At 33.3% G+C, this 21,713-nt stretch overlaps 1 protein-coding gene across 1 annotated transcript; it reads right to left on the reverse strand.

Moving 5' to 3' along the window:
• Positions 1–536: 536 nt before the first annotated feature.
• Positions 537–3,220, reverse strand: LOC132316526 (uncharacterized). The gene is made up of 6 exons (XM_059815000.1): positions 2,867–3,220; positions 2,468–2,795; positions 1,380–1,462; positions 1,067–1,298; positions 819–989; positions 537–703 (listed from the first exon to the last, which is right to left on the reverse strand). Exons 1-6 carry the CDS (start codon positions 3,218–3,220, stop codon positions 537–539), a joined length of 1,335 nt encoding a protein of 444 aa, XP_059670983.1.
• Positions 3,221–21,713: the final 18,493 nt, after the last annotated feature.

Below are 21,713 nucleotides of genomic sequence, written 5' to 3' on the forward strand. Positions count from 1 at the left end.
TTCCGAAAACGGGTTCCATTGTAATCAAAGAGTTGTAGCTACATAACTAATGCCTAATTAGATTGAATTCATGTAATAAAGAAATATTATGTATAATTAATTGTTATAGTAGTAGTAGTGTGTGATATTAATGTATCCCATCTCTGTTAGTCAATACCAATTTGTTCATGTAAATCTATTATATGTGGGGAAAGGCTCAAATGCTTTTAAGTAATGAGGCATTTCCCCTATAATAAAGTTGAAATAAGCCTGGGCAGATTATATTAGTATAGTAACAAGTGAAACACAACTCTAATTTTTCGGCCCAGCATACACATAATAGATCAGAATCATGCAGATTATAACATGAATTCAAATGGCATTTAGATACCAAATTAATCCAAATAAAAGCGACAGTATTGCAATATCCAAATAGAAAATTAATCCAAAGTGACAATATTACAATATCCAAATAGAAAAATAAAAAAATAATCCTAATAAAAGTGACAATATTATAATAAGCAAATAGAAGTGATTCATCTATCACGATAGCTGTTTCACAACTCATTTGCAACTGCATCACGGGTTTCACTTATCTCTTGAATTAGCTCATGTGTAACATTTACTCTCTGAGAAGTACCACCTAGCTCCACTTTTTCTTCTTCTTCTTCTTGAAGATTGGCATTCTCATCCCCATATTCATCAAAAAGATGATCTAAATGGGCTTCATCACGAAAAAAAATTATGTAATGCGCAACAAGCAATAACGATGCGTGCTTGTACACTCAGTTTGTAAGGAGGCATCAACTTAAGGATTGTCCAATGCATTTTTAATATACCAAAACAACGTTCTATCACATTTCTCAGTGACGAATGCCTATAGTTGAATAGTTCATGAGGACCCCTTATTCGTCTCCCCCTGTATTCCTGTAAATGATATCTTTCGCCACGATAAGGTGCTAAGAAGTACCTCATATTGGTGTACCCAGAATCCACAAGATAATACTTACCTGCATAAACAAAAAAATAATTAATTTTTTTCTAATTTAATATGATATCTTAAACATATGATATCTTAATTTAATACCTTTGGGTGGTAACGAAAAATTCATTGTAGGATCAAAAATAGTTTCCAATAATACTCTTGAGTCATTCGCAGAGCCTTCCCAACCTGCCACCACATATGTAAATTTCATGTCGAAAGAACAAATAACAATTACATTTTGTGTTGTGTCTGATTTTCTTCCACGATAAGGAATTTGTGAAGATGCTGGGACATTTGCATGGATGTGTGTACCATCAATTGCACCAATGCAATTCTACAACACATTATTTTGTTAGTAAATATAAATTCATAATACCAATTAATTAAGTAAAAATATTTATAAAAAAAAAACTACCTGAAAGAATGGAAAGTATTTCTCATTATGTTGAATCTCCAAGGGTACCTTATTCATATTTGGTGGACATATTATACTCTTCCCTAATTTGCAAACATACTTTAAAACTCTGTGGAAATATTTATACACAGTCCCCATTAAATGTTGATATCTTTCTGCCACCACTCGAGTACTCTCATTGTGTGCTAGAGTATACAAGAACATTGCAACTTGTTCTTGTACGGTTAAGTACCTAGAATCTTCCAAGCCCAATCCCTTTAAACATTCACATAAATTTCTAAATACATGTTTATCTTTCCTAAAGAGTCGATAACACCTAATAGGGTAGCCATTTACCAGTTCAAGTATATAGTTATGGCCTTAAAGCATAGAAATCATACATGGTCTTGGTGGAAGCATATAATGTTCCATGTACTCTATGACCATGTAAATAAATAACAAACGCACCCCCATTTCCTCCTTTTCATCTTCTTCATCATCATCAATTAAAGTAGGCAAACAAAATGGATCCATAATTGTAAACCTGATGCAATGAAACATGAGATGCATAAAATGATAATGCAATCAATAAAAGTTAGGGCAAAAAATAACTTCATCTTCAAATGACACATATAATATCTCATATTAACACAATAAAAAGGACACAAATTAAAGCAAAGAAATGATAAACATTAGCAAAACATTGTCAAAAGGCAAGTGTACTAGTTCTAAATCACAGACATAAGTTTACTAGCTTAAACAAATCCCAAATAGAAATTACAAACACCAAAAGAAAAAACATTGTCTCAAACAAACACAACAATTGCAACCCATCAACACATAATGTTGCAGCCTATCAATCTAGTCCCAGTTGCAGCCTATCAATCTAGTCCCAGTTGCAGCCTTTCAATCCAGTCCCAGTTGCAGCCTTTCAATCCATTCCCGCTTTTTCTCATCACTAAGTTTAACAAATACTCTAGTCTAGAGCGGGTCATCATGAAATTGTTTTAGGGCTTTGAAAAATGTGTCGCCATCAATTGGTCCCATGTCTTCTAAGATTTGCAAGCATTCAGTAATTTTAGCGGAGTCTTGATTAACTTGAGACATACCACTTGAGCTTCCACCCTTGTCTAGTGCCTCTGCCTTTTTCATAAAATATTCGTCATATCCACTCATAACAGAGGAAATTGTCTTTTGAAAGCTCTCTTTAGTTAATCTTGTACGAGCAAGGTCAGCAGACCGACTCATATGACGAGAAGTATCCACTACTTCATTGATCTCATTAGGATTTTTATCTCCCTCATCACTACTAATGCATGGGCTTCTATTTGAAGGGTGAGCATGATTACCAGTTGCATATGTATCACCAAATAAGTTACTAAGCAGATCATAATGTTTGCACCCTTTTTTCTGAAGCCGCTTAGCATGCCTGACTTGCTGCAATTATATATTATTGTTAATTTATATGAAACAATAGATAGTATTACAAATAATATATTCCAACTAACCTTTTCCATCTCCTCCCATTGGGCATCTGTAAGTGTGACTTGACCAGTTACAGGGTCCCATGATGAACCAGGGTTGGATAGAAATTTTTTGTATGTTTTATATCTGTCTCTCAACCTATTGAATTTATTCCTCAATTGTAGGTTCGTATACTTTTCTTTAGTTAACCTTAACATCCCTTCTTCTAAATTTTTCCATCCTTCAATAGAAAATGTAGTGCCTTTCTGATTTCCATTCTTTCTTTCTTCTTCCATCAAAGTTATTAAGATCTCTTCATTTTTTTCACTCCATAAAATTTGAGAACTTTGATCCTCGGCCACATTATCCTCATCCAATAATTGAGCACTTTGATCCATCACTACAACAATTAATACTATGTGAACAATTACTATATACCAAAGTTGCTAACACAACTTAATTAAGTACTTTGATCCATCGCTACAACAATTAACACACTTCTACAACTTATTAGATCAGAATAAAATAAATGAGCAAACAACCTAGCATTCACAATGATTCCACAAGAACATATAATACTGTAAAATAATATAAGGAACAAGATCTTGGGACAAAACAAAAAACACAGCATGCTTTTAAATAAAATGAGCATTAATCTTAAACTGAACCAGCATATCCTTATTCGATTAAAAAAAAAAAAAAACTCTTAATTTAAAAAATTCTGGACTGGGAACAAGTTGTATTCTTGAGCAGCAGTTTGTTTGCCAATTTGGATCTGATTCTCTCTAGTTCCTAATTAGTGCTATTAAACTAAAAGTGCAAGATGCATGTTATATCATATATGCAACAATGATAATCATAAATGTGCTGGGTAATTGAGAGACATCATTTTCAAACTCAAACTGAAATGAGAACTTGAGATGCACAAATTGATGATTTAGTTTATCCTGGGGAATTTTTGCTATATTACAGTAACTAAATTTTTGCTATATTACAGTATCTGAACTCCAAGAATTTATTCCTCAATTGCCAATTGAAAATTCCACTCATAATTAGTCAATTGAAAATTTCAAATACCAATACGAAAGAAAAGCCTCTGTTTTGTCGTGGAAATTATACCCGGCATAAATATAAAACACGAATCTAGGCCAAGCAGCAGGATTATTCACATTCTCCTTTTTACATGGTCAACCAAAAATGGACGAAATTTTAGGCAAAATTTTCAAATTAAAAAAATAGATAAAGAAAGACCAGATGAATTTCATGAAAACATTCAAATGGAAAAAGTTTCAAAAGCCAATCAAATAGAACCAACTATCAGCTTGTGAAGTGTGGCCAAACCAAACTCGGTTTTCCTTTTGAGAGTTACTACTATAGAATCAAATAGAGCCCACGAAATATATAAGAGATCTACTATGCATCACAGATCCAAAATTCACCAAAATTTTACTCCGTATAGCTCTCACCTAAGGGCCGCAGCCCATCAAGCCATTTGCAAAAAGATTCAGGAAAAGAAATTGTAGATTCTAGGGCAAAATCTTCATATACGAGGAGAGAGAGAATCTGAGAGGAGAGGGCGAACTTATAGGTGTTGTTGTTGGTCGGCCGCTGAATCTCCTTTGTCGATCTACGGTCGCAGATAAGGGATGAAGAATCGCCTTGGTAGAAGCAGATCTGAGGGCGAGAGGCTAGGGTTGCGTCGTTAAGATGATGACATAAACGAGGACGGATTTTAGGTTTTAAAGTTAGCGCTACAGTGTTTTTACTTAGTGCTACAATGTCAAAAATAGTTTCTCCGCACAGTACAAAAAGTAGAAAAAGTGAGCTCTCTTTACAAATTTAGAAATTACTTCCTTAAAATGAAAAAGTAAAAGTAATTTAATAAACGTGATTTTACTTTTATTTTTGCTTTTTCAGAATTGACAGTAGAAAGTAGGAATTAATTCCTGTTACTAAACAAGCCCTAAATAAACATCGACTTTCATTATACCAAAATCCAAACACACCTCTAAGTGCTGATTCTTTGAAATCATTTCAGTCAAAGAATTTTTTTTGACTCTTTAAAACTTAGGGTTAATTCACTGACACCCCCTTAGGTTTGGTCAAATATCACATTGAAACACCTTTTGAAAATTACTATCACTTAAGTCCAATTTTACTTTTTCGTCACTGACAATTTTACCCCTAATTTTTTAATACTTTTAATTCCAAAATATTATAAAACTAAAAGGACCAAAATGCCTTAATTAATTACTCTGACATACCATTATGCAATTTCTCCCTCTTGATGTTATGTCTCTGAAGAAACTAGAGAACAACCTGCAAGAGTCCCATTGCGTCACCGTCTCCTTGCGGAGCAGTAGGCTGGTGGTAGTGGAGGGCTTCCGTTGAGTTTGCTTTGCAGAAATAACAGAAATAGTCCAATGGGAGGAGATAACCATTTTGATTCTATGGTGTTAAATATCCCTCGTCTTCTCAATGGAGATTGTGAATTAAAGGGTTAATTAGAACAGATGATAATGATGGTAGGTAATTGTGTTGTGGAGGAGGGGGTTGCTTCGTGGTGAAGGGGCTGGTGCTGTGGGGGATTTTGGGTGAGTTGCTTTATATGAGAGATGATGAACTTTTATGTGTCTCTGCATTTAAGGTGATATATACATATACACATATATATACGAAGATGGTGGATGGTTTGGGTTAGTGTGTCACATTTCGCAATTTTTTATTTTTTCGGTATTTTTTTTAATTTTTCAGACGATTTTATTTTTTGCACCTCGTTTTGTGTGCTACACACCAATTAGCGTGTCATGAAGTGAATTGGGGCATTTCTTTGAGTTTAGGACTTCTAATGACCCGGTCATTTTCCTCCCTTTCCTTTTTCTCAAATTTTACGGATAAATTTTTTTCGTTTAATTTTCTTGCCTGAGTTCTGATTCTCAACGCTTAGTGTTGTCTCGAGTGCTCAGAAATAGTTTTCGAGACTCTTTCATTTGGATTGACAACTTCTTTTAAGAACCGAGTCATTTCCAGATTTTTACTTTTTGGATATTATTCACTTTTCGTCCTTTTTCCCTATTTTATATTTTCCCCGTTTGTCACTTTTTGGCACAACCTCACTTTCTGTGCTCGTAGTTGGTTTTTGACTTCACGTATCTTTATTCTAAGTGGTTTCCACGAAATACGTATCTTTACTTTTACAGAAAAGTACTCTAGTTGCTCCCAGTGTCCATAGGGGTATGGATGTATAGTTTTTCAAAAAAAATTTCTTTTCTTGGGGTGTTTTTCAAAAATATATTTTGAAGATATTTTATTTCAGGGGTTTTTAAGAAAATATTTTGGAAGATATTTTCATTCTAGGTCATTAGTGCAGTTTTCACTTTTTAGAGAGGCCATTGTGCAATTAATGAAAGTTATTACAAAAATGCCTCGTTTTGAGCCTGAATCCTCGTATGGGATTCATTTTTACATTTCGTCGAGTTGAGTGCCTTTAGAATTTCCTTCTAATCGTTTTTCTCCAGTTTCAGGGTTTCTGGCATCGGTTGCCACCAAACTTGTTCGAGGCATATCTCTCTACTCGGGACTCAGTTTTCGACGCCGTTTCTTCGGTTGTTCATATTTTCATATTTTGGTTCTTTTTTGTTCACGGAGGTTTGACGTTTGAGCTCGTCTATTCAAATTTCACTTTTCCGGACCCAGCGGGGCCCTTTCGGGGCACTTTTAGGGTTTTCCTATAAATAGGGGGTTATAAAATTAAAAAGTCATCTTCCCCTCTCTTCATGCACGACCAGAAGCTGCCATGGCAGCCCAAAGGGGGCTGCCACCCTTCTTCTCTCAATTAAACCTTCTTCCCTTTGTTAAAAAGTCATAGTGCCTTTGAGTTTTGTGTTTGTATGGACTACACGCATCTTTTCCCTTTATTAGAACCCATTTTTGGCCAATTTTTGAGTTCGGGTTTAAGGTCAAGTTAGGATTTTGGTAGGTCCTCTTTGGAGTTTAATGTTCACAACGTTGTCCCCGACAAAACCCCAAAGTATTGTCGGATTCGGAGCCGTTTCATTTTGGTGGCTTTTGAGATTTTCATCTCAAATTGAGGTAGGAGATGTCTTAATCTTTTATTTATGTTGTATTGATGATTTTATAAGCTTATGCCACTTGTATGCATGTTTTGTATTAATCCTAGAATTTAATTTAATTATTTTCCTTGTATGGGATTTAATTCTCAAGGATGTGTATAACTTAGAATTAAAGTATAGCATGATAGTAAATTTGGCCATGGTATAGTTGTTGACATATATTAAATTTAGATCATTTGAACAAGAATTGCAACTTTTATTTAATATTTTTCTTTTGTGAAAGATTAATTCACATCGCCGTACCTTGCATGAAATTAACTTGTGATAGGCTATTAAATTAAGTCTTGGCATGCTCTTTAACATATTTTAATTTTGGAGTATTTGGATGAGTATGAGAATCTAGAGATTTTAATTAAATGAATTAATTAAAATCGATTTAAGGGTTCCATTGGCTTAATTGAGTTTTAAACTTGATATTTGAATTGACTAGGACTTGTTTAGTAGCATATATTAATTTGGGACCATTTGAAATTGCTTTAGAAGTTAGAGAAATAATTATCATGATTTAATTAAATTCTACTTTGTTGTTCCATTGGCTTATTTAAGATTTTGAATGGATGTATGTAATGGCCATACAATATTGTTTAACATGTGTTAATTAGGGATCATTTGATTGGGATTTGAAACTTAGAGAAATTAATTAGTTTATTTAATTAATTTCCGTTTCTATAGCGTTAATGATTTAATCATGTGTTTGACATTGGTTATATGTTTAAATCATGATTTTGGACTTGTATTAGATTCATGGGTTTATGATTTCAATGTTGAGATATATTGTTATAGCGTGTAACGAATCGCACACTGAAAATTCGACATTTGTCATGCTTTAGTAGTCGTGGACTTAGAACATGTATTGTATGTGTTTCCAAATTCAGTTGTGCATAGTAGAGAGTTGATTATCTTGTATATACATGTTGATATATACGTTGTTACATAACTTGTTGATTTTGGAAACTTGGAGATGTCGTTGTTTGACTACGGCTAGGACATGGTTCTAGTACGGGGGATTGTCCCTCTACAGTCTAGTGCGTACATAGGGAGGTTACCCATAGGCTAGTAACCCTAAAGTAATTATGGTGTCGGTCTAATCCGGCGTGATATTCAAGTATCCACTTTGTTTGATTTCGCATTTCGTTTCAAGTTGATAACTAGATGATATCGTAACTTATTGTTCTTTAATTGATTTCTCGTTTTGAGTTTCAAGATGTTAACTTAGAGGAATCATACTTTATGCGTTGTATTGGAAGTTTCAATATTGGTTAAATTGCATCGATATTGTGAGTTATATTTTGATGTTCAAATTTAACTTAGGAATAATCCTATAAATTCATTAGAACATAGATGTTAGGTGGCATGATCCACTTTAGTTGTTTTCGTGTTTTAGATTTCAAGTTGAAAACTTTGAGAATCTATATCTTGATATTTTGCATAATATGTTTCCATGATTATTTGAGTTGCATGAACGATGTGATTATGCTAAAAATGGTCTAAGATAGCTTAGGATGATTCCTTAAACTCATTGAAACATAGACGCTAGGTGGCATGACCCACTTTAGTTGTTTTCGTATCTTAAGTTGCAAGTTGATACTTTTGAAAACCTATATCTTTTTTCTTTGTATAACATGTTTCTATGTTGTTTAAATTGCATAAATGATGTGATTGATGTTCCCTGAGTCTCATCTTAACATAGACGTTAGATGGCATGAGCCCCTTTGACTTGTTTCACCTTAAGGTGATAATTTTGTAAAATGTTAGGTTGACGCATGCTTATCTCCTACGAGTAGGTTTATGTTAGTCACCCACGTAGTGGGGACATTTTTCAGGTACAAGGACCTTGATTTGGGATGTACACTAAGCCATGGAAATTCGTAGACTTGAAGTATCATTTTCATGAAAATATTAGCATGTAATGTCATTTTGTAGCCTTATATGTCTAAACTTGTATCTTCAATTCCATATATGTAATGTGTACATAAGTACACCTTTTACGATGTATTTGACTTGTGTGAGATGATGTCAGAGGCCAATGACATGTATTTTGTATCCTATTTAATTTTTTGACTTCATGAAATATTATGAAAATATTGAAAAATGTTAAGTTATTGCTTCACCATGGTTGCATCGGGTGTGGAAATTCCATTTTCATTTTTTCCATAGGGTCTCATTAATCATGTATGAAGTGTGGCCAATGGTCAAATGGTAATTTGAAGCCATTTCATAATTTTAAATTTAAAATTTTTCATTTCATTTGCATTTTCGTCTTTTTGGCCGTTGAGGGGTCGGATTTTGCATCAGCGGTATTTTCAAGCCAGGGACCACTGTAGCACGTCCTAATAGGTAAGTTACGTTTGTGTGCATGATCGTTTTCAAGAAAAACCTCATCCTTGGTGATTTGAGCTTTTTATGGACTCATTTTGCTTTTTTTTTGCATAATTTGATTTTAGGGCATTTTGGGATTTTCCTTCGAGAAATAAATTCCGGTCTTTATATGATCACTTAGAAAACGTGATTTTGGGGGTGGGGGGGGGGGGGGGGTTTCTTCTTCTTGTTTTTCCAGAAAATGTCGTCTTGGTACCGAAAATCCCTCGCGAAGTTCAGTTTTCAGTTTTGCATTTTAGCAGCTTTTTAACCCTCATGACCTGATTTCATGGAGGGGCATTCTGGGTATTTTATAATGTGTTTTTTTTCATATTCTTCTGCGCTGCCAGGTAGAAAACTCAATTTTAGGGGGGGTTTCTTTTTTTGTATTTTTCTAGAAAAATACGTTTGGTAGCCCGTCTTTGATCTCAGATGTGGACAGTCATTGTAGCTGCTAGAAAAATACGTTTGGTAGCCCGTCTTTGATATCAGATGTGGACAGTCATTGTAGCTGCTTTTTGCCCTTTTATCTGGTTCTGATCTAGGGGCATTTTAGGGATTTCTCAGTGTGTCTTTTTCGTTTCCTTCCGCGCTTGTGATCGATGAGCAAATTTTAACATATAAACAGAGTGTGAGGTTCGGCATTACTGTCTGAATTCTTAATGAATGATGAGCGCTAAAAAGTGCCAATTTAAACCCCTTAAGCTTATGTATTCTAGGACCTTTATCTATCTTATCTTCTGCCTTAGCCTAATTTCATGTTATTTTCATTTTCAGGAACTTATCCCTAAAATAAGCTAATTCAGCCAAATTAGAGCATAAAAGAAGCAATCTCAAGCTGAATGGAAGAATGAAGCAAAATGGAAGCAAAGGTGGAAATCTGCAAACTTCAATCGATCATGAATATTTTCGATCGATCTCACATCGATCGATCTAGCCATTTCAAGATGGATCCAAGCCTTTGTCATTATCTAAAAGATTCCACCATATTCGATCGATCCAACTTTCCTCAAATCGATCGAAATCCTTTGATCTTATCTCCACCTACCACTTTTGTCTTTATTCCAAAAATATCTCAAAGTTATCTTTATTCTAAAAGGCACCGCTAAGGATGGATCGATCTCACCAACATTGGATCGATCTCACCAAAGTTCGATCGATCTCATATGAACTCGATCGATCGAACCTCCTCAAGTCCGAATTAAAACAAAGTCCAGCTCATTAAAAGATGGCTCATGGTGCAATCATTGAAGGGACCTTAGTGCACGAGTCCAGACCATTGGGTGTGACACTTAAGCCTCCTATATAAGGATTTTGAGCCATTTTTACAAGGAGGAGGGAATTCATTCATTGATCTTCATATCACATATCATCTATCTTGGAGAGGAGGCTAGAGCTTAGAGAGACATACACCATATTTGGGAGTTCTTCCATTCTTCTAGGGTTCCAACTAAGGAAAAGAGCATTTCTACCATGGAGATAGCCCTTGAGGGTTGGATGACTATATCAATAAGTGGCTAAACATCTTCTTGGGGCTAAAGTTAGCCCCAAGCATGCCTTCTAGACCTTAATGCTTTGTATTTTGAGGGGATTTATGTTGTAATGTTGTCTTGACACTTGATTTATATATAAATCTTGTTTATACAATGATTTGTGTGGTTTAATACTTTCTATTGATCATTTCATTCTATCCATATGTCTATGTATGCTAGAATAGATGTTCATATGTTTATCTCTAGTTTTTGTGATGTTGATGCATGTCTATGTGTGTTGATGCTATGGATCTAGAGATTGTCAAGGCATAACGCTTAAATAAAATACTTTTGTGGTTTATTTGATGGTTCATACTCATTTCTTGATGGATTGTGCCTCTCCCTTAGCTTAATTAGTTTAATTTTCATGTTCCTAGCTTAGTTGTAGTGTAGTTGCCTTAGTTTATTAGATGGGAGGACAATCCATGCTTATTGTTTGATGTTCCATACTTATGAATGCAAGTAGTATTATTCTCTAACTTGTTAGTGTGTTGATTGTGAACTTAAAGGAATGATTAATGGCTTAGTTTGATATATTGTGCTATTCACTAGGTTGTCTAGACAATAAATGTTTAATGAGTCAATCCATGCTTGTTGATTCAATCAATCACACATCTTTGTATTGCAACACATGTTTCCCCTTCATTTATTACACATTGAATGTCTAGAATGGTGATATTTAGTGGTGACCTCTAGATCCCAAGACCTCTCTCTCTTGTTCTCTACCTTTTTATTTACTTTAGTTGCTTAGTATTGCATTTATTTATATTGTAGTTTAATCAACCAAACAAATAACCTTTTGATCAATCGACCTACTAACCCTATTTATTGTTTCCATAGCAAACACGCCCACAATCCTTTGGGACGATCCCTACTCACCCTAGCTTTATTTAGTAGTTAGAGTTAGTAGTGATTTTTTATAAATTTAAAACTTGGCCACACTATTTTGCACAAATTTGGAGTGTTGCGACGACGGACCACCAAGTTTTTGGTGCCGTTGCCAGTGGTTTTTTAATTGAGATTATTTGTTTATTTATTTGTTTTTACTTTTAGGGTAAAGTACATAGACACCCCCTGAGGTTTGGGAAAAGGCCATGCAAAGGAAAGTTTGTCTATTTTTGGACAATGACACCCCTTTAAGTTTGAAAATTGGACAAAAAGACCATGAAGATGGTGAATTGACCTTATTACCCTTTGATATAAAATTGTAATATCGCTAATTTTAAAAGGATAGTCTCGGTATTTATTTATTTATTTTTATTGTATTTTTTTAATTGTTTAATTGATTATTTGACTAATTGTTTATGTGTTTAATTGAATTAAGTGTTACTTGATTAATTGGTTACTTATCTATGTGTTATTTGTATTTTGTCTAGGTGTTATTTGTATTATTTGTTTAATTAGATTGGGTGCTTAAATGATGTATTTGATTAATTGTAATTAATTGTAAATTAAATGATTAAATGTTTTATTTTATTTTATTTTATGGTTATGGTTAGTAGTAATGGGCTAACTAATTGGGTCCCATGGACTACTTGGATAGGAGGTTGGATGGGTACGGATAATTACCCATGGATAGTTGTATATGTATATATATAGATATATATGTATATACATATATATAAAAATGAAAGTAATTTATTAATATTATAGTAACTTTAGTATTAATAAATAATCTGATGTATATATTTTATATATTTATATAATAAGGATATACATATATTTTATATGTAACATGTTTTAAGTTACATTTTTAATATTATGGTAACTTTAGTATAAATAAATAATCTGATGTATATATTTTATTTATTTAATGAAGATACAGATAGATTATATACGTAACATGTTTTAAGTTACTTTTTAATATTATGATAACTTTAGTATAAATAAATAATCTGATGTATATATTTTATTTATTTAATGAGGATATAGATAGATTATATACGTAACATGCTTTAAGTTACCTTTTAATATTATGGTAACTTTAGTATTAATAAATAATCTAATGTATATATTTTATTTAATTAATAAGGATATATATAGATTATATACGTAACATATTTTATGTTACCTTTTTAATATTTTCATTTTTTATTTTTCTTTATTAAGTTGACTTGAATTGGGAAAAGGAATAGGGTTATTATTTAGCCTATAAATACACAACTATAGGTTGAAAAAGGAGTGAAAATATATCACGTAATATATTCTATAGAGAAAGAGTTAGAGAGAGAAGGAGAAAGAGGAAGGAAGGAGGAGAAAACCCTGTAGAGAGAAGATCAAGGAAGAAGAAGTTTAACTTTCGATTCGAAAGTTTAAGGCAAGTTCTTCTTCTATCTCTTTCCCTTTGATTCGTATTTCTGTACATGCCTAGGAAATTCCAGAATTTATTAAACACATAAAATTAAATAATTATGCATGTTTAATTGGATTAGAATATAGGTTTTATGAATTTGGTTCATATCTGTTCTTGGGTTATGAATCGATAAATGCATGATTTTGATTTGATTTCTGGTGTGAATTTTTACATGTTTAAATTATGTATTTTTCATATCTGTGAAATGATGGAACGTAAAAACATGTCTAGGATTCTTGAACATTAAATAGAAACTAGGTTTGGGTTTAAATAAATTTAAATAGACTCAATCATAATGATGCTTGCTATTTGAATGTTTTAAAAAAATGAATGAATTTAATCTTTTAATATGTTTTAACAATTGAGATTAAATGTGTAGAATGAATTGGATATGGAGAATGCTTATTTGACGGTATAATAAAATATCATCATATGTATAAGATTCAGTTTATGTAGGACATATGATATATGAAGCTTAAATAAATAATAAGTCATTCCTATTTTATGATAACTTGATATCATATTATCATAGTTATTTCTGGATTGTTTGATGTATTTCCTTAATCGTTACATTAATTGTTGGATTGTGTGGTTTAATGCACCAATATGGGACGGTGGCATTCTAGGGACGGATTAACTTATCAGTTAAGTCCTACCTATTTTATATAAGGGAATGGATTAACTAAAATGTTAAGTCCTACTTATATTCAAGTCAGGTCAGCTGAACAAGTTGAATGACTTATGGATGATTAATTTATTATATAAGGGAATGGATTAACTAAAATGTTAAGTCCTACTTATATTCAAGTCAGGTCAGCTGAACAAGTTGAATGACTTATGGAGGATTAATTTATACCGGATAGGATGGTTACTAGATTTTATATATATAAGTATGGTGCTATGATATGAGCTTGAGTCTCAGGATCAGTGGTTAGGGTGCGTATATCGCCAGGTATGTGTAGCTAGATATAGTGTAGTTGTGTACCCTGGTAGGTCTAGGTATTCATGCTCACTATATGTACGTTTTGCATGTTGCCTACTATTCAGGTTGAGACAACCCTATAGTCTAGTGAGGTTCCTTTAGTGTGTGTGTATATATATATACGGATTACTAGTTACTGTTGGATTGACTAGGGTGTATACGTGTATCGGATCTCTACTTGGACTGTAGTAGAGTAGAACTTGTTTGTGGGCCTGACCCACCATTATTTTTCAGGTGTTCGTCAGGAGTCGAGGTTGTTCGTGCTGAGCAGGGATCAGTCTACTTCATTCTTCCGATGCTACATAGGAGTTCTTTTATGATTCAATTTCCTGATTTAGACAGTTATTGCTGTCATTTCTTTAGTTTGGATTTTCTAGGGGTCCACACAGTACGGATTCCCAAGTTGTATTTTGGCGGATCAGTTGTATTAGAAGAGTTTATTAATTAATGGAAATATATTTTGAGGTTTATTATTAGATTATCATTTTAGTTTCTTGTCAACATTTTATTTATTCTTCTTTATTCTTTTGTACTTTGTGTTCGTTTATTATCAATTTATTTTGATATCCTCGGATATTCGGGCGTGGGCCTGGCCAACCCGCATTCGGAAATCCGGGGGGTATCACAGTTGGTATCAGAGCACTTCAGGTTCAAGTGTCCTTAGGAGTGTCTTCCGTCATGTGACTTCCGCGTTGCGTCTCTTAAAACTTAGAGCCTGTATTAGGATTCATTGTACTCTATTTATGATTCGTTAGGAGGAGCTGATGTCAATTATATTTTGTAGTTACAGAATGGTTGGCACTAAGAAAAGGATGGGTTTAAGGCGAAAGCGACAAAGACCCAAAGGAGTAAAGGAATACGTTATCGATTTCGTTGCCAAAAGGCAAAGTTAGGGATCGATGGTTTAGGTTCATTTAGCGTTACTTTAAAAGTATAAGCCAATGAAGGATTTAGGTGTACGTGATAGGTCACCGCATATCGGGGCCAACACGACTTCAGTTGATCTCAAAAAGGAGACAAGCGAGGAATAGGAGCCGAAAAGGATCTTAATGGAGGAGATTTATGTGCATCCAATAAAAAGGGTACTAAATCTTGAAGATGGATGATCGCGCGAGGTGATCTGAATTGCTACTAGTATAGCGAATGTTATTAGTAGAATTGGGGTTGATCAATCTACAAATAATTAAGCTTTCTTGTCATCTCTAAAAGAGATATATAAGAAGTACTCTTCAGAAGATTGGGGTTTTGATGGAGTTCTTATCAGAACGAAACGTATGATTTTGTATCACATTTAGGAAGGTATTGGTATTATGTTGTGACGTTCTAATTCGCTTTATAAAGCCAAGTTAGATAGTTTACATTCAGCGTGTAGGGAGGATGAGGGTTAAGCCCTTAGTATTTGCTTAGGCAAATATATGTTGCTTTTAAGCTCTGTTTAAAGGATATGTTTCGAGGTTGGATGATTACCTACGAAACTATAAAAGGATATTGTGAAACAATTTGGTAGTGTTGATTTCAAATGAGACTTTCTTTTCTAGAAAGAACGATGTCCTAAGTAGGAGTATATTTTGTGCTAGTGTGTTTGTCATACGTGTTTTATTTTCGTTGATTATTTCGGTTAATGGTATATGGTTTAGTTGGGGACACAAGTATGTGATCAGCCAACTATTGTTTTTAATAATATGGAGTAATAGCGCTATTTACGCTAGATTTGTGAGCATGCGGTCGTAGGATATAGTAGATACACATAATTCTAGCCAATCTATTAGACCTGGACATGCGTCATTCTAGTATATTGTTTGGGATGGGATAGTTAAACCATCACTGTGAGTCAAATAATCTAGTATGATTAGTTTGATTTACTTTACTCTAGTTATGGATTTATGTCATATTACAACGCCATGATAATCGTGGTTGTTAATATTTTGGGATGCGTGAGATGGTGGTAAATAAAGATCACTGTAACGCCACGATGATTTATCTGAGGTGCCGGATTTGCTGACATCTTCTTGAAAAATTCCAGAAGTTGTTACTAAGTCGAAAGGAGGATTTAGTACGGGTTTAGGTACTTATTAGAATGACACCGATTGAGGATAGTAGACTGAATAAATATTCATCAGTCTATTCTTAATCAAGAATTTTATTCGTGAGGGCGTGTCATTAGGAGGAGTTGCCGGTGTTGCATATAGAGGAGGAAACTAAGTCTTATTCACTTGCATAAATAATATGAAATTTTTTTTTTAGGTCATAATTTGCAACAATTAGTTGTTGCTAGGAAATTGATAACTTATGTAGAGGATGGAAGGATTTCATATTCTTTTGAAGTTAGACAAAGAAGTCGGATTGTCATTAACGTGTTTTAAAGAAGCAGGGTGTGTTAAAGACAAGATGGTGAGACCAAACACCTTTATAAAGATGAAGTGCATAGTATGTATGGAAATGTCGTAATTTGTTGACTTTTGTTGAGTTAAAGTCGTAGTTGACTATTGATAAATGGAATTACCGATTGACTTTCAATATCGGTAAGTTTATCACAGATCAGTAGTGGATAGATTTAGTTGCAGAATTAGCTTTTGAAGATGCTCCAATTTAAACAATGGGTACAGACGAAAACTGGTGGTACCGGATTAACAGTACTTTCTGCAGACAAATTGGATGGAGGATGCAAAGACTAAGTTTCACAACTCTTAGTTCTTTATTTATCCTAGCGGAAATATGATACTTCACGGTATGAAGCAGACGTTTGGAGGACAGGCAGAAGGGGGGACATAGTGATTTTGTCTCCCATTGTAATTTTTATTAGATAGTCGAGATGAACCATTAGAGATCACTAGATCATTTACAACTATTTCCTATATTGAAGTGGAAATGAGAAAGCATTTTCCACGGATTTAGTTGAGGGATTGCTGACTTCGCACAAGGGTCATGATTCTGGATGGGATATTGGTTGACTGATAAGTTAGGTCAGCTTAGTTCTTGTCTATTTCAAACTGGTAGGACTTTAGTTCATACGAATAGAATGGATCACGAGACGGTTTAGATAGATAGAAGTGGTAATTCACACTTTATATCAAGTTCCGTCTGGTGGAAGCAATTATGGAAGTGGATGCTCTTAACAAATGATAGAATATTTAAATCTTTCGGTTTGTTGTTGAGCTATTAGATGCATTTATAGCAGGTGTAATAATAACACTTGTTATTACTACGGTAGTTGAGAAGGTCAACTTTAAATATTGGAGCTGACCTTGGAGACAGTGTTACCTTACTTATATGGAGTTTAAGGTACTCGAGTTTGTAGTTTCTGTAAATAATGATATGACGGTCGGGCGACTGAGATGGAAATTTATAATTTTCTTGGTACACCCAAATGGTTAAAAGGTACATCACGACATCAAATGTCGATTTTGGTGAACAGATACAGATAAGGATGCATATACAATTGCCTTAAGTGTAAAACCTACTACAAAGGTGGAAAGTTGATCATCGGATATCGTAGGAATCTTTAGCCACTTCCTATAACAAATATGGAAGTTGAATTAAATAGGAGTGACGGCCGATAGGAAGGATCGACATTGATTTGGAATTTCAATTTTCCATATGGAATCTGAGTGGTGGATTGAGAAAGATCGCTTGAGGACATAAATTTGAGTGATACTTATTTTAGAACTTCATAGTAGTTCTATAGTTCAGTGATGGTGGTGTTATAGCATGTGAATGTCCATATTAGTGGATGCAAAGTGCTATTTCGAAGGAGCTTTATGAAGATTTTGGAGCAGCAGCTCTACTTCATATCTATAAACGGAGGATTTAATCGAGAGATTAAATTAGACCATAAAGGATATGTTTGAGGTGTATATCCTAGATTTTCATGGACAGTTGGAAGTGTTTACTTCACTTGTCGGAATTTTATCTGTGATATTGTTGGCACAAGGAGGTTAGTGTGACAACTTTGGAGGTTTTGTATCTTTCACAATGCATACCTCTCATTTGTTGGTTAGAAATGGAAGTATGGGTTGTACAATCAGACCTTGACTTCATTTAAAAATATGTCGGAAAGAGATATTTCCCTTTGTATTGAACTGCGCGCGGTTGGGAGGCAACAGTAGGATGTTGTAAATAGTTGAAGTCGTATATTAGAGTTTTTCTATCAGGGAGTAGTTTGCTCGTTCTGTTTTCTATGTAGGAAGAAGGCGATTTTTGGAGAAAGGTAAATTTTACTTATTACATTGACTTTTAGAAGATTGTGTTTCGCAATTGAGGCAGTCGCCTCTGAATTAGCGTTACCAAATTATTAGCGCTGGGTGCATAGGAGTTTGTGCATATATTCTATGGCACTTGGAGGTATGTAGATCATTCTCTTGTCGACATGTGAGGATTACGTTGATACAACCTACGCATCGTATGATTATTGTGTTTCTTAAAATATAGGAACCTTGTATACCACTTGATATATTGGAGTTAAGTGGAGCCCTTATAGTGAGGCTGCGTCTACTTGGGAATATGAGGATGTTTTTCGCTCACAGTTTCCAAGCATAATGGAAGAATAATGGAAGGAAGTAAGGGCGAATTCCGAGGACGGAATTCCTTTTGTTAGGGGGGAAGAATGTAATACCCCTAATTTTAAAAGGATAGTCTCGGTATTTATTTATTTATTTTTATTGTATTTTTTTTAATTGTTTAATTGATTATTTGACTAATTGTTTATGTGTTTAATTGAATTAAGTGTTACTTGATTAATTGGTTACTTATTTATGTATTATTTGTATTTTGTCTAGGTGTTATTTGTTTAATTAGATTGGGTGCTTAAATGATGTATTTGATTAATTGTAATTAATTGTAAATTAAATGATTAAATATTTTATTTTATTTTATTTTATGGTTATGGTTAGTGGTAATGGGCTAACTAATTGGGTCCCATGAACTACTTAGATAGGAGGTTGGATGGGTATGGATAATTACTCATGGATAGTTGTATATGTATATATATAGATATATATGTATATACATATATATAAAAATGAAAGTAATTTATTAATATTATAGTAACTTTAGTATTAATAAATAATCTGATGTATATATTTTATATATTTATATAATAAGGATATACATATATTTTATACGTAACATGTTTTAAGTTACCTTTTTAATATTATGGTAACTTTAGTATAAATAAATAATCTGATCTATATATTTTATTTATTTAATGAAGATACAGATAGATTATATACGTAACATGTTTTAAGTTACTTTTTAATATTATGATAACTTTAGTATAAATAAATAATCTGATGTATATATTTTATTTATTTAATGAGGATATAGATAGATTATATACGTAACATGTTTTAAGTTACCTTTTAATATTATGGTAACTTTAGTATTGATAAATAATCTAATGTATATATTTTATTTAATTAATAAGGATATACATAGATTATATACGTAACATATTTTAAGTTACCTTTTTAATGTTTTCATTTTTTATTTATTTTTATTAAGTTTACTTGGATTGGGAAAAGGAATAGGGTTATTATTTAGCCTATAAATACACAACTATAGGTTGAAAAAGGAGTGAAAATATATCACGTAATATATTCTATAGAGAAAGAGTTAGAAAGAGAAGGAGAAAGAGGAAGGAAGGAGGAGAAAACCCTGTAGAGAGAAGATCAAGGAAGAAGAAGTTTAACTTTCGATTCGAAAGTTTAAGGCAAGTTCTTCTTCTATCTCTTTCCCTTTGATTCGTGTTTCTGTACATGCCTAGGAAATTCCAGAATTTATTAAACACATAAAATTAAATAATTATGCATGTTTAATTGGATTAGAACATAGGTTTTATGAATTTGGTTCATATCTATTCTTGTGTTATGAATTGATAATTGAATGATTTTGATTGTATTTCCGGTGTGAATTTTTGCATGTTTAAATTATGTATTTTTCATATCTGTGGAACGATGGAACGTAAAAACATGTCTAGGATTCCTGAACATTAAATAGAAACTAGGTTTGAGTTTAAATAAATTTAAATAAACTCAATCATAATGATGCTTGCTATTTGAATGTTTTAAACAAATGAATGAATTTAATCTTTTAATATGTTTTAGCAATTGAGATTAAATGTGTAGGATGAATTGGATATGGAGAATGCTTATTTGACGGTATAATAAAATATCATCATATGTATAAGATTCAGTTTATGTAGGACATATGATATAGGAAGCTTAAATAAATAATAAGTTATTCCTATTTTGTGATAACTTGATATCATATTATCATAGTTATTTCTGGATTGTTTGATGTACTTCCTTAATCGTTACATTAATTGTTGAATTGTGTGGTTTAATGCACCGGTATGAGACGGTGGCATTCTAGGGATGGATTAACTTATCAGTTAAGTCCTACCTATTTTATATAAGGAAATGGATTAACTAACATGTTAAGTCCTACTTATATTCAAGTCAGGTCAGCTGAACAAGTTGAATGATTTATGGATGATTAATTTATTGTATAAGGGAATGGATTAACTAAAATGTTAAGTTCTACTTATATTCAAGTCAGGTCAGCTGAACAAGTTGAATGACTTATGGAGGATTAATTTATACCGGATAGGATGGTTACTAGATTTTATATATATAAGTATGGTGCCATGATATGAGCTTGAGTCTCAGGATCAGTGGTTAGGGTGCGTATATCGCCAGGGATGTGTAGCTAGATATAGTGTAGTTGTGTACCCTTGTAGGTCTAGGTACTTATGCCTACTATATGTGCGTTTTGCATGTTACCTACTATTCAGGTTTAGACAACCCTATAGTCTAGTGAGGTTCCTTTAGTGTGTGTGTATATATATATATACGGACTAATAGTTACTGTTGGATTGACTAAGATGTATACGTGTATCGGATCTCTACTTGGACTGTAGTAGAGTAGAACTTGTTTGTGGGCCTGACCCACCATTATTTTTCAGGTGTTCGTCAGGAGTCGAGGTTGTTCGTGCTGAGCAGGGATCAGGCTACTTCATTCTTCCGATGCTACATAGGAGTTCTTTTATGATTCAGTTTCCTGATTTAGACAGTTATTGCTGTCATTTCTTTAGTTTGGATTTTCTAGGGGTCCACACAGTACGGATTCCCGAGTTGTATTTTGGAGGATCAGTTGTATCAAAAGAGTTTATTAATTAATGGAAATATATTCTGAGGTTTATTATTAGATTATCATTTTAATTTCTTGTCAACATTTTATTTATTCTTCTTTATTCTTTTGTACTTTGTGTTCGTTTATTATCAATTTATTTTGATATCCTCGGGTATTCGGGCGTGGGCCTGGCCAACCCGCATTCGGAAATCCGGGGGGTATCACAAAAATTAACACTTTAATTAACTTAAGTACCCTTAAATTAATTAACCCTAACCCTAACCCATCTTAAACCCTAACCCGAACCCACCCTCTCCCTTTTTCTTTCTGTATGTACATTTCAGAAATTGGGGCCTGTGTAAAGAAAAAGGCTTTGAAATGAAATGCAAGTTGGAGGAAAAAGGC

Source organism: Cornus florida, unplaced genomic scaffold, assembly GCF_030987335.1.
Source record: "Cornus florida cultivar Cherokee Brave unplaced genomic scaffold, ASM3098733v1 CherokeeBrave_3.0.0_Hap2_Chr07, whole genome shotgun sequence".
NCBI classification, from domain to species: Eukaryota; Viridiplantae; Streptophyta; class Magnoliopsida; order Cornales; family Cornaceae; genus Cornus; species Cornus florida.

Coding starts and splice junctions, on each gene's coding strand:
- LOC132316526 (XM_059815000.1), bottom strand. CDS start 3,220: ATGGATCAAAGTGCTCAATTATTGGATGAGGATAATGTGGCCGAGGAT. Junction 2,796..2,866: donor AATGGGAGGAGATGGAAAAG/GTTAGTTGGAAT, acceptor ATATAATTGCAG/CAAGTCAGGCATGCTAAGCG. Junction 704..818: donor TGTGATAGAACGTTGTTTTG/GTATATTAAAAA, acceptor TTCGTGATGAAG/CCCATTTAGATCATCTTTTT.